The sequence below is a fragment of the Hypanus sabinus genome, chromosome 8 (assembly GCF_030144855.1).
Source record: "Hypanus sabinus isolate sHypSab1 chromosome 8, sHypSab1.hap1, whole genome shotgun sequence".
In the NCBI taxonomy this organism is placed as follows: Eukaryota; Metazoa; Chordata; class Chondrichthyes; order Myliobatiformes; family Dasyatidae; genus Hypanus; species Hypanus sabinus.
The window spans coordinates 84920344-84932688 of NC_082713.1; the positions used below are offsets into that span (position 1 = coordinate 84920344).

Here is a 12345-nt window from a genome sequence, read left to right on the forward strand (position 1 = left end):
AGAGCAGGGGGAGAGAGGAGAAATTACCGAAATTTAGGGAAACCAATGGAAATAATCAGGTTGTGGACTACCCAGATGGAATAAGAGGTGTTGTTCCTCCAAAATGAGTGTGGCTTCCTCCTGGAAGTAGAGGAGGCCATTGACCAACATGTGGGAATGGGACGTTGAATTGAAATGGATGGCTATTAAGAAATCCAACCTTTTGTGGCTAGTAGAAAGGAGGAGCTCCTTGAAGCAATTCCCTAGTGTACATTAGGTCTCAGTGATGTAGACAATGCACTGGGAGCATGAAATACTGTGAATGACCTTTATGGAAAATCAGTAAATGTATTGAAGGTCAGACAGCTTCTGTAAAGAGAGTGAAACAGATAACCAATAAACTGTTATTGACAAAAACATTAACAGTTTTTCTCTCCCTACACTCCCTAATCTCCTGAGAATTTCCAGCATTTTCCTGATGGTCATCACTCTCAAGGCTCCTTACATAGAAGGGATTGAAATGAGTCCACGACTGTTTTGTTTGGCAGATGTAAAACATCCTGTCGTTGTTTTAGATAATGGCGAGGGAGCTATCCCCAGGGCCCTTATTTAATTACTGAATCAATATCACTAATAATAGATTGGTGATGGTCACATTTCTGTCTCTAGAAGCTATCTGTGAGAAAACTAATCAATGCCTACAATTCATGAAGTACTTCATAAAGTCCTTTGTAAGTTTTGAAAAGGGCATATAAATGCACGTTTTTTATTTTCATTAAGTTCTCTAATTCCCTTTTTAGTTTCCTGTTTAAAACAATTACTAAAGTATAGAGCTCTTTGGTATCTTTTTTAATAAGGAAACTATTATTGATGCATTTTGTAATAAAGTGGAAATAAAATCCAAAAGTGATTGCAAATGCCTTACTTTTATGTGAAATTATCCAGAAAGATGGAATGACAAGAAACATTAGTGTATTGTGTGGAAGAGCATATTTCAAGAGTATACATTTAATAAAAGTGAAATTATTTCTGAAATTTGTTCTGGCAGTTGAAAATATTTTAGACCACTTTTGCTACTTTAACTGTCCAGTTTTTTTTCCAGCCTTCATTTCTGAAATTTGTTTTGAATGTAATCATATTCAAACCAACAAAAGGCCATTAGCATCTGAATTCTCATGTGAGCTCGTATGATTTTGTTCAGTTCTGATAATAAATGATAGCAAGGGAGCTGATTTTCATTTACCATAGTAGAAGTGACATCAATATATTCCATTTATGCTTTCTTAATTTCAGCTGTGTGCCGAATTCTGTTGATTTCGACTATCCATATTGTAGTAGCTTAATTTATAATGGCAGACTTCAGCTGTGCATTAGTGCTGTGAAATGTAAAGATATTTAATGTGATAAAGAAAGAAAAACATAAGGGGGGCCAAGTGCATGTAGGAGGATGGTTGGGTGAGTTGAGTGATTGAACAAATGGAAGAGGATAGGACTGTCCATTAAAGAGTCTGATGCATTTGGTATTCAAAATGTCTGATCTGCTCGTGGGTTAAGTTTTAATGTTGCAATTAATGAATTTGAAAATAGTTGGCACATTTATAAAATGTTTTAGTTTTGAGGTCATGATCTTTGTCTCTACTCCTTTCAATTGCACAAGTAACATATACCAAGACACAGCTTTAAAAATTTGCTGCTGAAGAATATGGCTACTGATAGGCATGGAATAATAGGAAGATATCCTTTAAAATTAATTCATAAAGTTATTCTACATGGAACCAGGCCCTTCAACCCACCACGCCCATGCCAACCATAAACCACTTATTTATGTTCCTATTTTATACCCTTTCCATTTATAGGAGCAGAATTAGACCATTTGGCCCATCAAGTTTTCTCTGCCATTTCATTATGGCTGATCCAATTTTCCTCTCAGCCCCAATCTCCTTCCTTCCTTTTCATATCCCTTCATGCACTGACCAATCAAGAATCGTATCAACCTCTGCCTTGAATATACATAAAGACTTGCTCTTCACAGCTGCCTGTGGCAAAGAATTCCAGAGATTCACCACTCTCTGGCTAAAGAAATTCTTTCTCATCTCTGTTCTAAAAGGACGCTGCTCTATTCTGAGGCTGTGTACTCTGGTCTTAGATGCTGCCATTATCCCATTATAGGAAACAGCCTCTCCAAATCCACTCTAACAAGGTCATTTGATCCCCTCTGCTCTTCAGATCTCTCCCCCCCCCCCCCCATACATGAGGGACAATTTACAAGGGTCAATTAACCTACCAATAGGTATGCCTTTTGGACGTGAGAGGAAATCTATGCAACCAGAGGGAGAACATGCAAACTCCCTCAACACCAGGATTGAATCTGAGTATCTGGCTCTGCTAACTGAAACACTAAATCACCCAGTTGTTTTGGAGTTGCAATATGGAACTGTGTTCTTTTATATTAAGACAGAAGACCATCTGGCCTCAAGATCCTAGCTACTTTCTGATTTCAAGCAAGGTTGTGATCCTGACAGAATGAATGAAATTTGTCACATGGTTCTTGAATGAGGGCACAAGTTTTTGTGAACTGTTATTCCATCTGGCAATTAACTGTGGAAATACTTGTGAAGCAGGTATCAGAATATGATTTGAATATAACACTCACAAATACATACATGATTTCTTAAAATATTCAGCAATAGGAGCATGGTAGCCTGTAATATCTGTCTGAATTGCAGAGGAAATGGCACATTTAGTGTTCACTTCGCTTTTATGAATTGTCATAAATTCCTAATGCAAAATGGTAATGCAAAACCATTATTTTTTTGATGGATGTAAACAACAACATTGCAGCTTGATTAAATTTCCCACTCGTACGTCTCCCAAGATGTTTTCAGTCTGCACCATTCAACATGTTCCTTCTCTCCTATTCTATTCTATTTAAAAGAAAAAGATGTTTTCACCATCTGGAGCGAATACTGTTCTATAGATATGTTCCGTCATCGATACCTCTAGCAAATATTAACCATCTTACTTTTTTTAATATATATAAAAATAATGTGTGTGTGTGTGTGTGTGTGTATATATATGTGTGTATGTGTATGTATGTGTATATATATATATATTTGCTCTGACAAATTATAGAAAATATCAGTAGGACTCAGTGTGTGAAAAGAGAAAACACTTAATATTTCAGGTCAGGGACTGTTCCTCAAATCTTGGGGAGAAGTAGAAGGGTTATATTTTTCAAAATAGAGCTCAGGAGAGGAGTGAGATATACTTGCTCAGACATTTTAATTCTGAACCAAAAGGACTTCTGGCCCAGAGTTTCTTGGAACATCCCAGTAAGTAGTGTAAGCTCTTGAGTACATAACCTCAAGCCCCGTTGTTTTTATTCTGAATTTATTTCAAAATTTCTTCAAAAACAGTGAAATCTAATTTTCATACAATGGATTGTGAGAGTTATGGATGTAATCTGCTGCTGACTTCATTTTTCAAGAACTTTCCAAATTTCCTTTCAATTATTAGATTGCATTGATAATTGGGACTCTGTATATGAAGTTCACCATTCAGGTCAGCCTAGAGAAGTGGATTGGATTCTCACTTTAGCAATACTAGAAGAATGCAGCAGGTCAGTCAGTATCTATGGAGGGAAATGGACATTCAACATTTTGGGTTGAGACCCTTCATCTGGACTAAAAGCAAGAGGAGAGATAGGCAGCATATAAATGTGAAGGACTGGAGTGGAGCACGAGCTGCAGGTAGATCTTGTGAGAAGGGGTGATAAGGGAGAGTGGGGATAGTGCCAGAAGCTGGGAGGTAATGGACGGAGGCAACAAAGGGATGGAATCAGATTTGAGAGAAAGGTGGCATATGGAATGCAGAAGGGAATGGAGAGGGCACAGGGGAGGAAAAATGGATGAGGAGACCGGTGGAAGGAACGTATGGGAGATATGAAGATGGAGACTGTGCAGGAGGGCAGAGAGATGAGAAGGAGAGACAAGAGACAGAAGGGAGAGTAGTTATTGAAGGTTGGAGAATTCCGTATTAATGCAGCCAGATAGTAATCTAACCCCAAGCAAAATATGACATGCTGTTGCTGAAGTTTGCATTTTGCCTCATCTTGACAGTTGAGGAGACTAAGGACAGATGTTGTTGTGGGAATAGGAAGGAGAATTAATATGGTTGGCTAATAAGAAATCCCGATAGATCGGGAAGGTGTTTGGCGAAGTGTTTGCAAGTCTGTATCTGGTGTTATCAATGCAGGGGAGACCACAACAATCTACCTATCACCTACCAGCTCCTGCTCCACCCCTCTCCTCTTTTTATACTGGCTGTGTCTCCTCTGTCTTTCAGTTAGATGAGGGGTCTGGACCGGAATCATCAATTGTCCAATTCCCTCCATAGATGCTGCATGACCTGCTGAGTTCTGTTGTGACTGTGATCGAAGTCACTGGAGAGACATTGAAGCTGGTGATATAGAAGGTCTTTATTCAGCACAAGAAGCAGGCATCATTCTGGAGACTTTCTCGGTAGAGGCTCACAAACGCAAAGGTACATCATATTTTTATACCCGTAAAATCAATGATAACAGTAGGTGATTCAATACAATTTCAATAGTTACAATGATATAGCTCCTTTGAAATACGTAGTGGAAGAAGTTTGTAATTGTTAAGATACCTCTGAAGGTCCAAATGCATTTGGGGGAAACAAACTAACACAAAAATTCTAAAACCTTTTGATGACAGAAAGCCAGACACCCAAAATCAATGTTGTCAGGACTGTTTGATATAGTAAGTACACAAAAACTATTGATTGCCTATACCTGTGACCATGTTTGATATGCTAATTAACAACATCTGTCCAGTCTCCCAGCTTGTACTGAAGTCGTAATGGTGCAGATAACTTAACCATATTGCCTAGTTTAATGAAAGCCAATTAACCCAACCCCGTTGTCTTAACAATTTACTCTTGCATATGCCATCTCTTAGACAGTGGAATAGACTGTGCTTTAACTTCAATTTACTGCTTGCAATTTACAAAAAAATGAAGGCTAATTACAAACTTCCTGGACTTGTTTCAGTTCCTTTTGTAAATGTAAACCTGGTTCTTGTTTCAATTAATATCTGCTGTATTCACATAACTTCAGATTACTCCCCACCATACCTTCCTCTTAGCTCCAGGACAGGAATCTATCCCAGGAGGGCCAAAGTTTAAAGAGGATCTGACTAAGTGAGGCATCAAAAATGCCCTTCACTTCAAATCCCTTCCCCAGTTTCCTTATGTGTACTTACATCTACACTACCTAACATCCCTAATTGGCTATCTATAAGACAGTGCAGAAATAGCAATAAAAAGTTCCAAAAGTTTGCAACCAGTCTTTTTGATTGATCTACAGGAGGGTTTTGGGCGGTCTCTATTCAAATAGCTGCAAAGACCTTGTCCTGGTGGTACCCTCTCCCAACTATTCTTTCAGTCATTGGCCCAACATTTGTGTGTTCACACCCCGTTCAACTGGGATGGCTGCCTTCCTGCATTGTGATTTTCTTCCCCCTGGTCTGCCTTGCCACTGAGGTGTGTAACTTGATGTCTCTGGCTTTTCTCGGATCCCTTTCCATCAATTTTCCCCAGTATTTTTCTATTCTGATCTGCACAACTAATTACCTACACCCAAGGGCCAGCCTTCATTACAAAGAAAAGTTACCGTTGTACTTGAAACTTCATTTTCAATTCACTGACATGCTCTCCGTCTAATTTTTTTATCTGGGGATGTACTTCCATAAGATATAGGAGCAGAATTAGGCCATTTGACCCATTGAGTCTGCTCTGCCATTTCATCCTGACTGATCCAATTTTGGCCCCAATCTCCTGCCTTCTTCCAATCAATAATAATGACCAATCAATAATCTTAACGACCTCTGCCCTAAATATACATATGGACTTGGCCTCCACAGCTGCAGTGGCAGTGAAATCCAGAGATTCACTACTCTCTGGCTAAAGAAATTTCTCCTCATCTCCATTCTAAAAGGACACTCCTCTCTTCTGAGGTTGTGTTTTCTGGACTTAGATTCTCTCATCTAACATCCTCTCCACGTCCACTGTATCAAAGCCTTTCAGCATTCGATAGGTTTCAATGAGGTTACCTCTCATTCTTACTTCCAGTGAATACAGGTCAGAGCCATCAAACACTCTATATGTGACAAACCGTTCAAACCAGGAATTGTTTTCTCAAACCTTTGAACCTACTCCAGTTTCAGCACATCCTTTCTAATATGCCCAAAACTGCTCACAATACTCCAAGTGAGGCCTCAACATTACATCCTTTTATATTCTAGTCCTCTTGAAATTCCTCACCACAGACTTGACCTGCAAATTACACATAAAGGAATCCTGCACAAGCATTCCATGTCCCTTTGCACATCACTTTTTTGTATGTTCTCTCCATTTAGAAAATGGTCTACCTTTTTGTTTCTTCTACCAAAGTGCATTTCCTGACACTATATTCCATCTGCCACTTATTTACCCATTCTTCTAATCTGTCTCAGTCCTCTGTAGCCTCTCTGCATCCTCAAGGCTACCTGCCCCTCCCACCTATCTTCGTATTGTCTACAAACTTTGCCATATAGCCATCAATTTCATCATCCAAATCATTAACATATAACATTAAAAGAATTGATCCCAACACAGACCCCTGTGGAACACCAACCAGAAAAGGCTCCCTTTATTCCCACTGCCTCCTGCCAGTCAGCCACTACATTATCCATGCTAGAATCTTCCATGTAATACCTATGGGCTCGTAGCTTGTAAAGCAACCTTGTGTGGCACCTTGTCAAACACTTTCTGAAAAGCTAAGTGCACAACATCAACTGATTTCTCCTTTGCCCAGCCTGCCCCTCCACCGTGTTTCATGCCTGCCCATGTGCCCAGCCCACATGAGACCACATTTTATGTGTAATTAATGCATAAAACTAGGTAACTGCAAAGGGTACACAAATTTTTTTCTTGCAACTGTACATCTCAAAGAGGAAGAAATATTTTAAAGGCAGTATGACACAATCATAAATAAACAAGAGAAGTCAAAGCCACCATGAAAGCCAAAGAGAGTGCATATAATAGAGGAAAAAATAGTGGGAAGTTAAAGGATTGGGAAGCTTTCAAATACTATCAGAAGGCAACTAAAAAGTCAATAAGAAGGTTAAGATGGAATACGAAAGTAAGCTAGTCAGTAATATTAATGAGGATACCAAAAGTTTCTTGAGATATTGAAGGTATAAAAGAGAAGTGAGAGTGTGTATCGGACCGCTGGAAAATGATGCTGCAGAGGTAGTAATGGGGGTCAAGGCAATTGTGGATCTTTGTCTAAGATGACCTCTCTTCCCTGGAGATGTTTTACCATAAAGATGGAAATAAATTTTCTCCAATGCTGGATGTTTGAGGGATTGTCAGAATTTGCACTAGACAAGTTCAACACTCTCCAATGATGTGAGGGAATTGGAATAACATCCTTGCTTGTTCAGACTTTAGATAATTTTTGTATCCCTTGTTTAGGAGCCCAATCAAGAACTTGTGCTGGCATGATAGCATTTTGATTTGCAAATGATAAATAACTAGGGGATCTTCTCTGTAAACCTAATGAACCAGCTGAAAAATCTGTGCTGACTGACTGCTGGTGTGCAGAGCTGCCTTTCAATCCTGATAATTATGCATGTTTACATCTTGATGAGATGAAGTGATAAGCCACAGGATCAGTTGTTTCTTCAGCTTTTGACCAGTTTTACAGAGAAACTGCAAAAAAAATCACTGAAATTGTTTCATGTTATTATTTCAGTTCAGTAAAGTACACCATATCTTTGCATCTAAGGCAACTAAACCATTGATACCATAATGGTTATATGCTTCCATCTAGGGTATTGAGCATCTCAACACAATTGAGATCTCTTAGATTTAACCACGGGCACAGCCCTGCCACTCTGTACGTTGTTGGTATCCAGTTCAAAGGAGCTTTGTAGCTGGAATACCAGCTATAATTTGAGGGTAATGCTCTAAATTGTTCCAATCAGGCTAGTGTGACCAAGATCTGCAAAATGATTTATAGTTTAAACCTGGTCCATTACTCTTGGTGCAGCACAAGGACATGTATAGAAAAGGACCAATGTTGTACCTTAAAGGCTCAGTTTTTTTAGGATACAGTTGTTCTATAATTAACTGGCCCTTTTGCATGTTCATTGTTCATGCTTTACAGTTCATTTACATTTGCAAGGTTCTTTTGAGTAAGCACAAGAATGTGGTTCTTCATGTTTCTATGCTTAGTCTCTCTCTGGATGCACGTTACATCTTTCTTCCACTTTGGCTGTGTCTTTTTCTCTGCTTTTGCTCTCTGCACTGACACACCTTCACCAATCATTCTTTTTCATTAAAATATCTCTTATCACAGCTCCTACATGTTGTATCCATGAAACACTTAGGGGAATGTTGCTATGTTGGACACAACCAAAGTGCAAGCTATTTTTTTACTCTTCAGTTTGAATGTTCTCATCACAGTACATAACAATGTATGATTCTAGGAGGTTATTGAAAATTTAAATATAGTGTTCCCCCATGTACAAGTAATAGAAATTCACTCTTACAGAATTCACAAATCATTATTGAAAAAACTGAGATATGAAGTGGAATTTTTGTATATAAAAAAATATATACAGAGAACTGAGCAAACACGAGGAAATCTGCAGATGCTGGAAATTCAAACAACACACACAATATGCTGGTGGACCCCGAGTCCTGATGAAGTGTCTCAGCCCGAAACGTCGACAGTGCTGGCCTGCTGTGTTCCACCAGCATTTTGTGTGTTTTGTTATACAGAGAACTGAACTAGTTTACCAAAGGCAGTGATTACAGGCTGCTGCCGCACAGTGGAATGCCACTTAGGAGATTCATTTGGAAGTTGACCATCTCTTTTATTGATAAATGTAGAATAATACACTGTCAAACAGTGCAACATCTATTTTGAGTTAATTAAAACTACAGTCCATCTTCATTATAGTACATCAAATCACAATTCCCTTGTTTAGTTCGTGCACCTAAAGGGATGTGACTTTCAAGAAGAACTTCCCATAGGAACTTATTCTACTTATAACACGCAATTCAAAGGGAACAAAAAGGGAATCTATTCTTCACTGAATAGATTGGCACTGCTGCCCTCCTTGTACATTTCCCTCTACATACACAAATAAGGCAACCTGGAGGAATTGTGCTCACCTGCTGCATCCCTCATCGTCTTACAATGTTTCTTTTTAATTTTTCCCAGGAGAAAGTCTCACAACTGACTTTAACCAGCTGCAAAACTACAACATAAATGTAGTTCTCACTTACACATTGACTGGCTGTTTTGCACTTTATAGAATATATTTACACTGTATAATTAATTTTTCTCTCTGTGGTGGTGAGGGAGGGCAAACTAATTCAGGGCTCTTCCGTCAATCTAGGAGCATGTAAATTATGGAGTTGCTCCTTTATTGACTGTTCTGAGCAGACAGAGTTTAGTTTAGGGGAGCGTCAGCCAGAGAGCTGAAGCTGTTCAAGGGATTGGTGTGCACCTTGAATAATGTGAAATCCATGTGGTGTTTGGGAACTTCATTTTTCTTTCCCATCCCACTATTTACATTGTGTAAGAAAACCTTATTCAGACAAAAAAAGTTAATATAATGGTTTAAAGTTGTATAACTTATGAAATCTCTGCATTGATAATCTCCAACATCGGTTTCAAAATGCACCATGAATGATTTAAATAAGGCAAAATATTCAGTCTGCTGGTCAGCAACAATCCAGAAAACAAATAAAACTTGGCTGTAAGAGGCAAGTTCATTCCATTTTATTCCATTTTAATTTTTATCATGTTATGAATGCACATTGTGTGGCAAGTCGCAAACATGCTACTTTTTATTAATAGAAGTAACTGCAAATAATGGTTATAAAAGTGAATTGATCTTTGTTTCCCCTTTTTTTTTGAAAGTGATTGTTCTCCTTTGTATCTTCTTTCACTTAAACCAAGCTGAAATTAAAAAAATGTGACTTAGTCTCCTTCCATGTTAGTCATAAAGTCGTAAATATATCGCTTTTTATATAATCATTAATTTTTGGTTGCACTTTGGATTTTAAATTCTTGAAAGCAGCTTTTCATACATCTTGTGCCAATTATTGCACTTAGTTTCTTTGGAAAGAATATATTTTAAAAATCCCTCCTTTAATGATTAACCAGATGGAACATATTTCCTTTAGCTTTTTGATTGAATGACAAATTGATAATGCAAGCATTTTGCAAAACTTAACATGAACCTGGCCTTGTTTTGAAATTAATTTTATCAGATTTTCCTTTAACATAAAAGAAAAAAATTGTATTCTTGTGTGTCATAAATCTGTTTTTAAAGTACTTTTTCAGTTGTTTATACTTTTCAAATTGTGGTAACAGTTACTGTACTTTCTTTTTTAGATGAATCTGCGCTCTATATTCACAGAGGAACAGCAACGAGTATTGCAACGTTATTATGACAGTGGAATGACAAATCAGAGTAAAAATTGCTTTGGATTAATAATACAGTGCGCTCGTGAAACAGGTTTAGATTTTAATGTAGTCAGGGTAAGTAGAATAAAATTTTCCCACAATAATATTGAAATAAAAGCTGTAGATGCTAAAAAAAAAATGGAAATACATGCAACATGCTAGAAATAGTCAGCAGTCTGACAGCATCTGTGGAGAAAGAAACAGTTTAAATTCTGATGAAGGTTCATTGACTTGTACTGTTAATTCTGTTTTTCTCCCTGCACATAGGGTGTCTGATCTATTGAGAATTTCCAGCTGAATTGATGCCTTCTGTGTAAAATAACTTTTGCATAGTAGGAGAATTAAGGGTTATGGAGAAAAAGTAGGTAGGTGGAGATGAGTCCATGGTCAGATCAGTCAGTATCTTATTGAATGGTGGAGCAGGCTCGACAGGCCAGATGGCCGACTCCTGCTCCTATTTTGTGTGTTCTTATGAATAGTACCCACTGTGTAATTGCAAGATGATTATTATAAACAAGATCAATATAAATAATAAGTCAAGTTTTGTAAGTACAAAAATATTTATTGAGCTTAACAGATTTTTCAGTGTCACAGAGTCAAAGCACAGAACACTTCCAGGTCACAGAAAGCTTCTTATGCACCTCTTTCAACCTCATCTACAGGATTTAGTGATCAACTATCTGGCCTAATCTACACTGGGCAGAGCATATGTAGTCAACTTTTGTGGGTATCTGCACTTGTCCACAATGACCTCCTAACCTCTGATGGCATGTCATTTCAGTTCCCCTTCCCATTCTCATACTAATCTGTCTTTGGCCTTCTCCACAGACAGGGTGAGGCCAAACGCAAAACTAGAAGGACGACATGTCATATTCCACCCAGGTTACCTACAGCCCAATAGTGTAAACATTGAATTTTTCAATTTCAGGTACTCTGCATTCCTTGTCCTTCATCCTCTCTGTCCACAATGGCCATCCTGACTTCCTGATTGCAGTTCATTTCAATTCCTCTTCCCATTCCCATGCTGACCACTTCACTGCCAAGGTGAGGCTGAACGCAAAATTAGAATGACAACAAATTCCAGCTGCGTATTCTACAATCCAATAGTGTGAACACTGAATTTTTCAGTTTCAGGGAATCTGCATTTCTTGTGCTCCATTCTTTCCCCTTCTAATCTAAAAGGGTTTCTATCAGATCTCCACCCCGCCCCCCCCATCACCAAGTTTCATTCCCCACCCTAATATTTTCTCCCACCTAATTCCACTTACCTGTCGTCCACACACTGAATCAAGAGGAAGTAAGATTTGAAAAAAGCAAGTGGAGTCATTTTGGGACATACTACATGCCAAAGCTTGCTAGGAGCTGTTGGGTTGTGCATAGCAGGAACAAGATTTTTGGGGGGGGGGGGGAGGGGGAGTTAGTGGGTTCAGTCAGGACATTCTACGTGCCACAGATCATGGGGTAATTAGGCACTTTACAAGGTCTGGTTTAAAAAAAAAAAAATTAGATTTAAGAGGAGTGGCCATTGTATGAGTGGGCCAGTGTAAGAATGGGGAGTTATGAGACAAAGCCTCAAAGGGCTCCAGTGCCAAAAGGCAGAGGCTCTGGTTAGATTTTGGGTAATTTTCTTTCAGAGTTAGAGTGCACAGTCAGAGCAGTGGTAATGTCAGGCAGGAGGAGAGAGTGCTCCTCTTGTGTCATGTGGGAAGACAGGGAGACCTCCAGTGTACCTGACAACTATGACAGCAAGCAGTGCATCCAGCTGCAACTTCTTACAGACTATGTTAAGGACTTGGAGTTGGATGAGCTCAGAATCATTC

At 38.6% G+C, this 12345-nt stretch overlaps 1 protein-coding gene across 10 annotated transcripts in view; it reads left to right on the forward strand.

The window, feature by feature from the left end:
* hdx (highly divergent homeobox) overlaps positions 1–12345 on the forward strand; it is a 153722-nt gene that overhangs the window by 37298 nt on the left and 104079 nt on the right. For 5 of the 10 annotated variants that reach the window (XM_059977461.1, XM_059977452.1, XM_059977454.1 and 2 more), the window contains one exon: positions 10454–10600. In XM_059977461.1, coding sequence (XP_059833444.1) covers positions 10454–10600 — 147 coding nt within the window. Of the gene's footprint in view, positions 1–3495; positions 3599–4374; positions 4522–10453; positions 10601–12345 lie in introns of those variants that run through there. The other 5 variants (XM_059977455.1, XM_059977458.1, XM_059977460.1 and 2 more) reach the window with 2 other exon arrangements.